The 12,561-nt window shown below is 52.9% G+C and overlaps 1 protein-coding gene and 1 pseudogene across 2 annotated transcripts; both read left to right on the top strand.

The window, feature by feature from the left end:
• The first annotated feature begins 359 nt into the window (after positions 1-359).
• Positions 360-6,538, top strand: TRIM65 (tripartite motif containing 65). Of its 2 annotated transcripts, XM_065909486.1 has the most exons (6): positions 360-1,762; positions 2,752-2,847; positions 3,092-3,325; positions 3,411-3,585; positions 3,722-3,787; positions 4,371-6,537. In XM_065909486.1, exons 1-6 carry the CDS (start codon positions 1,367-1,369, stop codon positions 4,943-4,945), a joined length of 1,542 nt encoding a protein of 513 aa, XP_065765558.1. In that variant the 5' UTR covers positions 360-1,366; the 3' UTR covers positions 4,946-6,537. The 2 variants fall into 2 exon arrangements, with proteins under 2 accessions (XP_065765558.1, XP_065765559.1); XM_065909487.1 differs by lacking the exon at positions 3,722-3,787 and having other exon boundaries at positions 4,371-6,538.
• Positions 6,539-7,259: 721 nt separating this feature from the next.
• LOC136149749 (small ribosomal subunit protein eS27-like) lies at positions 7,260-8,277 on the top strand (annotated as a pseudogene).
• Positions 8,278-12,561: the final 4,284 nt, after the last annotated feature.

Raw genomic sequence — 12,561 nt, 5'->3', positions numbered from 1 at the left:
CCCTGTTGCTTTATTGGCGGGCAGAGTGCTGCCTCCCACCCCGGAAGGTGCCCCCTCACCTCTGCTTCCTGAGGCTGTCAGAGGCCCTGTGATCCAGTGGCTGAAGAGGTGTACAGAAGAAATGCAGGTGGTGGGCCCTGGCTGCTCCCACAGGCCTCTTGAAAGAAATTTCCCAGCCCTGGGCCTTGACCCCTCGCCAACTTTTCTCAGGCTCCTAGCCTCCAGATGCTTTGAAACAGGTTTGTCAGGTGGGGCACAGGCAGGTCTCAGAGGTCTCTGGGCACACCGCCCTGCTCAGGGCCCTGGAAGCTCCTGCATGCTTGCTGGGTGGTTAGGGTATTTCTCTTCACTAAAGGAGAAGACTGCCGAGGAGCCAGTTAAGAGATCAGAAAGAGAAACTATAAACATTACAAAACAAGACAATAGGAGGTTTGCTGCATTGAAGTGAGCGGATGTCCTGCCTCTCGCACTGGCCCAGCACACTACCAGGGATGGTGGGTTAGTGGCCAAGACCCCCTCTGCTCACCTGCAGGGGAACCAACTCTCTTAAGAAGTGGGGTCCCAGAACAGTTTGGACCTGCAAACAAGGAACTCTCCCCAGCACAGTATTCCAATTGCAGTTGAAGACCTTTGAGTTTCCATTAAAGGGGGTAGGAAGGAACCGCTATTTTCTGGTCTCTGTCTCTTGGTAACCAGACATTCCCACCTCACTGTTTACTTTAAAAGAACCAAAATTAGGCATAGCCTAGAGAAGGGAGACACCCTAGTCTGGCAAGTGCCTGACACTCAGCTCAAGGAAAAAAGTTCAGCAGAACCCCATGGGTCTGGAGGGCATTTAATGAGCACCAGCTGTGTGCCCAGTGCTCTGCCAAGCAGTCGCACGTGCTGTCCTGATTGATTTAATAGCCAAAACCCCTGGGAGGTAGATAACTGTTGTCAGTGTTACTTGTGTTAGATTTTCAGAAGAGGTTCTAGTCGTGGCCCTTAGCCAGGAGGAGGCTTGAAAGCCCAACGAGTCTCCCAAGGCTCTAGTCTCCAGAACCTGGGGCCAGATCCCCTGCACGGGAGCTGTTGGAGTGAGGATCTCGGGAAGCGGGATGAGGTCCCAAGGTGGGACCAGAGAGAGGGGGACCCCGTCTCCCAGCCTGGGCGGTAGAAGGCAGGCAGGGGCGCCTCGGAGCCGGAGCAGTAGGCGCTGGGCGGAAAGGGCGTGCTGCGGCGGGCAGACGCTGGGAGTGGCGGCTGGTCTGGTCGGACGGGGAAAAAGTGGTCACCCCGGCGGGTCCTCGCTCCGCCCGCCGCACCCACACCCCAGCGCCCGCGGTCCCTTTAAGAGGCCCCGGCCTTCCTTCCGCGCGCCGCCGCCATGGCCGCGCAGCAGCTGGAGGAGAAGCTGACCTGCTCCATCTGCCTGGAGCTCTACAAGGAGCCGGTGACGCTGCACTGCGGCCACAACTTCTGCGGGGCCTGCATCCGGGACTGGTGGGGTCGCTGCGAGAAGGTGTGCCCCGAGTGCCGGGAGCCCTTCCCGGACGGCGCCGAACTGCGCCGCAACGTGGCTCTGAGAGGCGTGGTGGAGGAGCTGCGCGCCAGGCCCGGCCCCTGCCCCGATCCCGGCCCTGGCGCGCGCTGCCCCCGGCACGGCCGGCCGCTCGAGCTCTTCTGCCGCACCGAAGGCCTCTGCGTGTGCTGCGTGTGCACCGTGCGTGAGTGTCGCCTCCACGAGAGGGTGCTGCTGGACGCCGAGCGCCGGGCGCGCGAGGTGACTCGCTGGGGACCAGCACAGCTCTCTGCGCCCGGGCGGGGGCAGGCAGCTTCAGCCACGGGCATAGCCCTGTTTTGATTCCGGGTTGAGAGGAGGTGGCGGTCAGGACACGGATGCTTGGAATAGAGATGTCAGGGCTGGTGCCAGGTCCAGGGTAAGGATACGGGAGTGAGTAGCTGGGATGGAGTGAGGTCAAGGAGCCCAGAGCCGAGTGCTGGAGGACAGACAATCCCCGCGGCTGCTGAGGACGCAGTCAGGACAAGAGGTTACTGCCTTGGGGGCTGAATACAGGGCGCGGAGTGCGGAAGTTTGCAGGGAGGAATAGGTGGTACAGCTGGACGGCAGAAGCTCTGAAGGAGCTAGAACTTGGCTAGCGGAGGGGCAGTGATGCTGGGATGTGAGGGCAGGGCTGCGCCCTTGGGGGGGAGTCAGGGTGAACCAGGAAACACTGCCCTGGCCCTTCCTACCTCCAGCATGTTGTCCTGTGCTGGAGGCTCTGCGGCTCGGACCGAGGCATGAGCATTACACTTGGGAAGATCCAGTCATCTGGCCAAGTTATGAACTTCCCTGACCTACTTCCTCATCTGTGAAGCGGGGATAACATGGGTCTCTCACTTCAGGGTGTCGCCGGGACAAGCAGAAGCAAGACAGGCTCTTGACCGGGTGCAGGGCCCCAGGTCCTAGTGGGGGTGCCGTCCTGCAGTCCTGAGAGTATAACCATGTTGCTCGTGTTCAGCCCAAGGTTTCTGTACCAGCCGGGTGCCACTCTGCTCCTGGTGGGGCAGGGGCTTTGTCTAGGCCTCCCTGGGACCCTGACCCAGTTCCCCCAGGGCTCAGAACCAAGGCTGATGCCCTGTGTGTGGGCCTCACCCAGGTGGCACAAAAGGGGAGGCTGAGCATTTGTAGGTGCTTGCTGATTGACTGAGGGGGGACTTAACAGCCAGTCCTGGCCCCCTCTTGTCACTCATCCCCGGGGGGGCCCACAGGCCCAGCTGAGAGCCACGCTGGAGGTCACCCAGCAGCAGGCCGCCCAGGCCAAGAGGCAGCTACAGGAGCTGCAGCAGCGAAGCAGCCAGATCCAGGTACCAGGCCTGTCCCCCCGCCACCCCCGCCATGTCCTCGTGCGTGTCCTTCAGGCGGCCACCAGCCGGCCCCTGGGACACTGGGCAGTAGGCATGAGCCACCTTGAAAATGCCTCCCAGCAGCAGGAAATGAAGAGCCAGGGGGCGGGCGGCAGAGAGACCTTGGCTCCCCAACTCCCCACTCTTCAGCCCAGTGGGCAGCCCAGGGCCCTGGCTGTCCTCAGCTCCTCCTGTGCCCACCCAGAACTCAGCCTGCACCCTGACCTCCGTGGTCTCTGGCAAGATCAGCCGCCTGCTGCAGGCCCTGGAGTTGCAGCGGGCCAGGGCTCTGAGGGACATCAATGTGGCCAAGACCCAGGCCCTGGAGCAGGCTGAGGAGGAGAAACAGCGCCTGGAGCGCCACCTGGAGGCCGTGTCTCTCTGTGATCACAGGATTCGCCACCTCCTGGAGCATCTGGATGACCAGACCTTCTTCCAGGTACCAGGCCTCCGGGAGGCAGGCAGGGGGGCCACTGCGCCTACCACTTGTGCCTGGGCTTACTGCAGCTGTCCCCTGCGCTCAGGAATCACAGCAACTGGTGCCCCCAGGCCCTCTCGGGCCACTGACTCTCCCACAGTGGGACGAAGATCAGCAGCTGGGCGGTCTGAAGGAGCCACTGAGCCAGCTGTGTGCCCTCCTCCTGGAAGAGGGGACTCACCCCAGAGGACCAGCTGAGGCTGCTGACTTGGGCTCCGTGGGTAAGGCTTATCCCAGACCTCTGCCTGCCCCTCTGGGCCCAGCGACCCTCCCACTGGGGGTGGGAATGGAGTCAATGGCCTGGCCCCCATGAGCGCTCTCCTGATGACTCCCCTAAAACCCTGCTTTGCCCCGTAGAGGCCCCAGGTCCCCTGGCACCAGTCCTGAGCCCCGTGTGTCCACTGAGGAGGAGACTCTGGCAGAGTAAGGAGGCCTAGAGCACACGTGTGTCTGCACCTGTGTGAGCATGTGTGTGTGAGTGCATTGTACGTACATGAGGGTACGTGTGTGTTCATGTCTGCACTGTGAGCACATGTGTGTGTCCCTATGCATGTGTCGGGGGGCACCTACTGTTTCCTGACTATTCTGTCCAGGAAACCTGTTTCACGCCCCTCCCTAGGGCTGGCCTTCCCCCCACTTCCCCACATACCTGTTGCAGCGTGCACACCCCTTACACATGCAGCCTGTGTAGCGTTTAAGGAGATTCTGGGTGCACGAACCTGGGATCGATCACGACTCTTCCACTTACTATGAAGTTAGGTTAGCTTTCTGAACCTCCATTTTCTCATCTGTGAAACGAGCCTGATGGAAAGTCCCACCTCAGGGGTCACACAGAGGATCAGATGCTGAGATGATGCCCACGTTCGCTCTGCTCCCAGCGGCCCCCGCAGATGTCTGGGGGTCCGTCGATGGAAATTCAGTTGCTGCCTGTCCCCTCTGAGAACAGAGTGATGGCCAGGCCCAGGCGCCCTTACTCGCTCACCTTCCATCCGCCTCTGCCCCACAGATTATCGCAACCTGACCTTCGACCCTGTCAGCGCCAACCGCCACCTCTGGCTGTCTCAGCAGGACCGGCGGGTGAAGCACCTTCTAAAGCCCCGGGGCCCAGACAGGCCAGGCAGCTTCGAGCTCTGGCAGGTGCGGTGTGCCCAGAGCTTCCAGGCCGGGCAGCACTACTGGGAGGTGCGTGCGTCCAGCCACTCGGTGACGCTGGGCGTCGCCTACTCGGAACTGACGAGGCGCAGGCAGGGGCCCCACACGGACAACATCGGCCGTGGGCCCAGCTCCTGGGGCCTCTGCGTTCAGGAGGACTGCACCCAGGCCTGGCACGACGGGAAGGCCCGGCGCCTCCCAGCCGTGTCAGGGCGGCTCCTGGGCGTGGATTTGGACATGGCCTCTGGCTGCCTCACCTTCTACAGCCTGGAACCCGAGACCCAGCCCCTGCACACCTTCCATGCCATCTTCACCCGGCCCCTCTACCCCATCTTCTGGCTCCTCGAGGGTCGGACCCTGACCTTGTGCCATCAGCCCGAGGCCACCCTCCCTCCGGGGCTCGGGGAAGCGGCCTCGGGGCTCAGCTGAGGAAAGCAGGGGATGAGTGCCACCCACCCTGGTGACCCGGTGCCTCCATTCCCGTGGGCCCCAGAACTGCCCCACCTGCTCCCCTGGGGACCTGAGGCCACAGCTCTGATGGGACCAGTTGTTGGCTGGAAGACCGACTCAGGAGCTGGCTGGGCCATGGGGAGAGAGAGGCGGGAGGAGGCCTCCAAGCTGGAGTTCCCCTTCCCCTCCTCTCTGAAGGGGCCGGGGCTCAAGGGAGGAAGATGGGAGCCCAGTTCTAGGGCTGCCTGGACCTCAGGACCACGCGGTACCCAGGTCCTGTGGGGGCGCACACGCAGCGCAGGACGCACCCCAGCGGGACGGAGTCACCAGCTTAGCGCCTGCCGAGACAGTGGAGGCCTCGGAGCAGAGGGTTCCTGGAGGCAATCTTGAGAAGGTTGATTTTTACCTTCTCCCTCCTCTCTCATCTCTTTTCTATTTTCCTTCACATTTTGGTGAACGAGATAGTTTCGTCTTCTCTTTTACTTTGTACATTCTGTGCTCATATTCTATAAACAATTGTGTTTTTCTGCATCTTTATTTAACATAAGCATTTTCCACATTGTTCAAATTTTGTCCCTGAATGACCACAACATAAATGGTCATTCTAATGACAAAGACAAATTTTATTTAATTTTTGACAAATTTTAATCCGAATTTGTTTACCCATTATTGGACTTCAAAATGTTTTTATTTGGGGGCTCTAAAAATATGGCCATGATGACTTTTTGGGGGGAGGGCACACCCTGCAGCTTGTGGGATCTTAGTCCCTGAACCAGGGATCACACCCGTGCCCCTTGCAGCGGAAAATCAGAATCTCAACCACTGGGCTGGGGAGGTCTTGAGATGACGACTTTTGAGCCGGAAGTTTTGGCCATATTTATTGCCCTGTACGTGGGTACATTCCCTAAAGAGGAATCGCTCAACAGAGACACAATGGAGACTTGAAGATTTTGTTTTTATACGAGGGACTGAAATGAAGAAACCTTGAGTCGGGCCAGCTGGTGCTTCTGCCCCACCCCAGGCCACCAGCCAATCATCAGGGCAGAGCCTCTGCCGCCATCATCCTCATCTCATCCCTACCTGGGGCGTGGGCATCAAGTGTAGGTGCCAGCACAGCTCCCGCTCCTTTTATTTTGGATTTTGCCATTCAGAACATGTTTCCCTGCAGGTCCTCGTACACGTTTTATCTTGTGTTCCTGGAGGTGAGGGTGCTGGGTCATTGGGGAGCAGTGATTTTGTACAAGAAAGTACTTCTTGATCAGGGTAGTAGTGCCAAGGATGTCTGCTTTCTAATTTTTTACACTGCACATGCATGTTTTATATACTCGTGTATAAGTATTTGACAGTAAAAGCTTTTTTAGAAAAGGCTAACATGCAAAAACACACACTCCAAAAATTACAAAATATTTTTATATTTCTATGAGATAGATTTCCCTCCCTACATCGTCACTGGTCCCTGATGCTGCCACATTGCAGACTCCACCTCGTGGCCTCACTTATCAGTTCTCGGGTTTAAGGGCGGGGCCAGGCCTCTGATTGGTGCAACCTGGGCAAGGAGCTTCCAGAGATTCCTAAGGTTGGGAGGTCTGCAAACAGGGTAAGATGGTTCCAACCCTGGACCGACATGTGACAGCTGGGTTAACAGCAGGAGCTGAAAGCCCCGGCAGGGTAGATACAGGACTGGGCTGGCCAGGTAGCCATTACCACTGGCTACCCCAGTGGACAGATTCTAACCATCCCTCCTGATCCCAGAGCCCCTACACAGATGTCCCGCTAGCCAAAGCCACAGAAAGAGGGACAGCGAGAGGAAGAACAGCCCCCTCTCTGCTTCCACAGTGAAAGTGTCTTGGGTCACTTAATCTATGGGTTTACTCTTTTATTGGATTGTTGATCCTTTCCACGTCCTGTGGGAATGTTCTATACTGTGACTATTGACTTTTGTTTACATGACACTACTGCCTTTGGGGGGGGGAGGGGTGCCATTCCATGCGGCATGAGGGACCTTCGTTCCCTGACCAGGGGTCGAACCCACTTCCCTGCACTGTGAGCTCAGAGTCTTAACCACTGGCCCACCAGGGAGGTTCATATTTTTATGAACTCCATAGAGTGCTATGGAGCAGTGTTCCCCATGTCAGTGTGAGGGCGAGAATTAAGTCTCCTGGACAGTTACTTCAGATTAAATTCTCTCAGCCCTGCTGATTCTACAATGCTCCACCTCCTCACCAGGAAAGATGCCTTGGTGCAGAGGGAGAAACATGGGCTCTGGGGCATAGCATTTGAAAAGGGGACACATCTGATGAGCCTAGGAGTGTTTCCAGCATCTCTGCTCCACTCCTCACAGTTTCTGGGCATCTGTGAGGCAGAATCAGGGGGGTGGGCATAGGAACAGAACAAGAGAAGGGAAGGGCAGGAGAGATTTTAAAAGACAGGGGCCTCTGGGGCTGGTGGATTGAGGGAGGGGTAAAGAGAATCAGAGGCTATCCTGCCTGTGGAGGGAGGAACGGAAAGGAGCAGCATGGTGACCAGGAAATGTGGCTTCAAGTAACGCAGGGCTGGAAACTAGAATACAATGGAGCCAGGTCTTTGAGACTCTAAGGGAGGAAAGGATTTCTATTCAGAATTCCATACCCAGCCAAACTGTCAATCATGGGTAAAGCCTGAACATAGACGTTTGCAGACACTTCCGCATCCATTACCAGGAAATTCCCAGAGGATGTAATTTTCGAAAATAAAGAAATAAATCAATGAAGGGAAGGGGAGCCCCGGGATCCAAGCAATGGGGATTTCAACATAAAGGAGAAATGATAAGGAATCAAAATCTTGCTTCCTGACGGTGATGAACTTGCCATGAGAACGTGCCTCTTGCAAAGGATCTCCTTCATCCCTCTCAGAAGAGGAGAAGACGAAACACCAGAAGAAGCGCCTCGTGCAGAGCCCCAATTCCTATTTCATGGATGTGAGATGCCCAGGATGCTATAAAGTCACCAACGACTTGAGCCACACACAAACAGTAGTTTTGTGTGCTGGTTGCTCTACTGTCCTCTGACAGCCTACAGGAGGAAAAGCAAGGCTTCCAGAAGGATGCTCCTTCAGACAGAAGCAACCCTGAAAGTACCCTGTATCAGAACGAATGGGAAACCGTCCCAATAAACACATTTTGGATATATATATATATATATAGAGAGAGAGAAAATCAATATATATAGAGAGAGAATCAAAATCTCCAGAAATACGAGCACAAACATCCAGATGTTCAAGCTCACACCCGTGTGCTTTAGGGATATGGAAGTAAGTGCTAGAAGAGACAGAAGGGTTGAACCTAGTTGTCCATGGGAGCAAGAACCTGAGAAAGGTGGGATACAGGACTGCAGCTTTTATTATATGCCTCACTAAATTGTTTTATTTTTCAGAGTTAATATTTAGAGTTAAATATATTATTTTGAAATAAATACATGTGTTTTAAAGTACATCAGTAGCATAAAGAAGAAGTGCTGTTGTGGGATATGGCTCGGTTCCCATTTCCTTTTTCCAGAGATTCAAGCAAAGCTAAGCTTGGCTTGCTAAGTACTATTGTTTGTTCAACTGCTTTTGCAATTCGTTTTTGTTTCTGCTTGACTTTTTCTTTTTTAAGCAATACTGCAGCCAGACAGGGTCATTTGTGAAGTTTAGGATCATTTTCAGGGTGCACGTTCTGGGTTTAAGTTCTGCCTCCTCTGCAAGACTAGGTGTGTGACCTCTGGCAAGATATGTAACCTGTTGGAGTTCCATCTCCCCTCCTTCATGAGAGTCCTGGGGAGGACGGAGTGAGATGCAGCCGTGAGCAGAGTGTCAGTTACTTAAGAGCCAATTCATTTCAAGAATAATGAATATAGGGTTTCCTTGGTGGCTCAGTTGTAAAGAATCCAGCTGCCAATGCAGAGAGTTTGATCCCTGATCCGGGAAGATCCCACATACCGCAGGGCAATTAAGCCCGCAACTACTGAAGTAGTGCCGCAACTACTGAAGCCCAGGAGCTCTAGAGCCCGTGCTCCACAGCAAGAGAGTAGCCCCTGCCTGCCGAAACTAGAGAAAAGCCTGCATAGCAGCCAGCACAGCCAAAAAAAGAATAATGAATATATTGAGCAACTTTAAAAGCTTCCATAATGGAAATGAGATATCAAAATGCTACCACCCTGACAAATCACATCTCCAGGCATTCCTGAACAGGCTGTGAGGTGGGGAGTGGAGGGCGGAACTTGTCCCCTGGATGTACCCCCAAACCCAAGTGGCACCTCCTCTCCCTTCCAGAGCCAAGCAGGTCTGTGGTCTCAGCAAGCCCAGGCAGCCTGGCTGCCAAGCCTCTGATGTCTGAGCCTCTGAACCATCCCTCATCTTGGCAGACAAGGGACAATCAAGATCAAGTGCTCCTTGTGGAAACTACTTATGGAACTCATTACACGGCTCTCTGCCAAACCAGGCACACCCAGGCTGGCTCACCCTGCTGCTCTGCCCAGAAGGTCTTTTCCCACCCTAGTTTCTGCACGCCTCCGAGCTGTAGCTGTCTGGGAAAGTCCAACTCAAATGACACTTCCTCCACGAAGCCCTCCATGACTTCACCCCTACCCACTTCCCACAAATTCCTCGGGAGTGGATCCCACCCTTCTTTTAATATTTAACAGATCTTAGTTTTCTTCTCTCCTTCCAGGAGGCTCGGCACAGCATATTTTTAAAGCAGATTTTATATTTTTATTGGAGTGCAGCTGTTTTCCAATGTTGTGTTAAGTTTCTGCTGTGAAGCAAAATGAATCAGTTATACGTATACACAGATCCCCTCTTTCGTGGATTTCCTTCCCATTTAGGTCACCGCAGGGCACTGAGGAGGGCTCCCTGTGCTGCATAGTAGGTTCTCATTTTATGCATAGTAGTGTATACCCTAATTTACATTGTACACAGTGAATCCCGATCTCCCAATTTGCCCCACTTCCTTCCCCCGGGTAAGTGTGTTCTCTATATCTGTGACTCTTTTTCTGCTCTGGATTTTTTGTTTTTTTGACTGAGCCTCATGGCTTGCGGTGGAGAAGGCAATGGCAACCCACTCCAGTACTCTCGCCTGGAAAATCCCACGGACAGAGGAGCCTGGTAGGCTGCAGTTCACGGGGTCGCTAAGAGTCGGACACGACCGAGCGACTTCGCTTTCACTTTTCACTTTCATGTGCTGGAGAAGGAAATGGCACCCCACTCCAGTGTTCTTGCCTGGAGAGTCCCAGGGACGGGGGAGCCTGGTGGGCTGCCGTCTATGGGGTCGCACAGAGTCGGACACGACTGAAGCGACTTAGCAGAAGCAGCAGGGCTTGTGGGGTCTCAGGTTGCCAATCAGGGATTGAATCGGAGCTACAGCAGTGAAAGCACCAAGTCACGCCTGGGCCACCAGGGAATTCCCCCCAAACTAGACATGTTTAACCCAGGAGGGGTTAAACCCATGAGGAGGTGGGAATCCTCTTTATTTTCAATGTCCTCTAATGGGAATCTAGCATTTCTTTCTGTTACGAATGGAGAAAACACATCACAGTGATATTAGCCATAGCTATGACTTGTCACCAATAAAAATGACAGATTTTTCATAGCATGTTACAGAAGTGACAGAGAACTTGAAATGTGCTTACATCGTCACTGTCTCAGAAACGTAGTAATTCTTAGGCTTTCATCAGATCTTGTTATTTGTTCTTGTGTTAAAGAAACGCAGATATAACTTTATCACAAATTTGTTTGCTTTATATTTTGTACCTGTATTTCAATGTCATTGATTGCCATGGAACCCTGCGTGTTTTATTTTGTGCATTTAAAAGCATTACTCTGGGGACTTCCCTAGTGGTCCAGTGGTTAAGACTCCACACTTTCCCTGCAGGGGGCATGGGTTCAATCACTGGTCAGGAACTACGATCCCACAGGCAGCACAGTGAGGCCAAAACATAGAAAAATACATGTATAAAAATAAAAACATTACTCTGGAAAGACGTCTGAGACTACACTAGACTTTGAGAAGGGTCCTGGAGGAATCAGAAAGGCCCCACCTCTCTGTGGATCAACCCTCTCCATCTGTGTATTCCTTCCACTTTGGCCTCTCATCGCAGGAGGTCTGCAGGCCTGGGTGTAGGAAGCATTGCCTCAGCTATTTTATTAGTCTTTAATGAATTTTTTAAACATAATTGTATTCAGGTATTTTTGGCTGTGCTGTGTCTTCATTGCTGCTCGGGCTTCTCTCTAGTTGCGGCGAGCAGGGGGTACAGGCTTCTCTCGTTGCAGAGCAGGCTCCAGGGCGCTCGGGCTTCAGTAGTCGTGGCACGTGGGCTCAGTCATCGCAGCTCCTGAGATCGGGAGCACAGGCTCAATGGCTGTGGTGCGGGAGCTTAGTTGCTCTCTGGTATGTGGGCTCTTCCTGGATCAGGGATCGAACCCGTGTCTCCTATACTGGCATAGGATTCTTTACCACTGAGTCACAAGGGGAACCTGTTCTATGAACTTTTTAAATAGTTACAAGTTTACAGAAAAGTTGCAAAGATCACTCAGAATTCCCCTATACCTCCCTGCCAATTTGTCCTTTTGCTCATATCATGACTATGGTACATTTGTCACATTGAAAGAGTCAATATTGATACATTCTTATTAACTATATTCTATCACTTATTTGAATTTCCTGTTTCCCCCTAACACCCTTTTTCTCTCTCAGGAACACGTCCAGAATACACAGGACATTTAGTTATCATGTCTTCATGGACTTCTCTTGGCTGTGATGATTTTTCAGACTTTCCCTGTTTCTGTTTGACGACCTTGAGAGTTTCAAGGGGTTCTGGTCAGGCGCTGTGTAGACTGTGTCTCCATTGGGATTTGTCTAAAGTTTTAATCATAATTAGAGTGGGGCTGTGGGTAGGAAGACCACATCATATCAACTGTACTTACTGCCCAACCGGACTTATCACTGTTGGTGTTGACCTTGATCACCCGGCTGGGCTCGTTTTCATCAGTATACACTGTCAAGTTACTCTTCTGTTCCCTTTGGAAGAAAGTCACTCTGCACCCTCCACACGTACAGAGTGGAAAGCCATTCTCCATCTTGGAGAATGTGCCAAAACTGTTTAGAATTCCTCTGAGTGGGAAATTTGTCTATTCTCCCTCATTTATTTATTTATCCAGAGATTTATTTATAACAGCATAAACTCATGGAAGTTTATTTTATACTTAGGGTTACAACCCAGTGGCCCTTTAGTTATTTTGTTGCCATTCTTTTTTTTTTTTTTTTTTTTTAACATTATGGAGGTATAGTTTACATATACTAAAATGCACCATTTTAAGGGCGTAGTTAGACTAGTCTCACCAAACGCCTCCACTTGGGGAACCCACAGCCCGAGCCCCTGGCACATCATGTGAGTGTCCATGGGCTGGATCTGAATTCCTAGGACAGTGGACTTGGAGGACGACATCAACTTCCCATTTTAAGTTTAGAGAAGCCCAAGTTCCCCACCCGAGGTAAACAGAGTCACTAAGAGGCAAAAACATATGCCCATCAGCAGTTATTTTTCCCTGCAGCTCAGCAACTTTGTCTTTTTTCTTTTTGCATT

The sequence above is a fragment of the Muntiacus reevesi genome, chromosome 18 (assembly GCF_963930625.1).
Source record: "Muntiacus reevesi chromosome 18, mMunRee1.1, whole genome shotgun sequence".
Taxonomy (NCBI): domain Eukaryota; kingdom Metazoa; phylum Chordata; class Mammalia; order Artiodactyla; family Cervidae; genus Muntiacus; species Muntiacus reevesi.
This window is presented reverse-complemented; position numbering and strand designations above follow the sequence as displayed.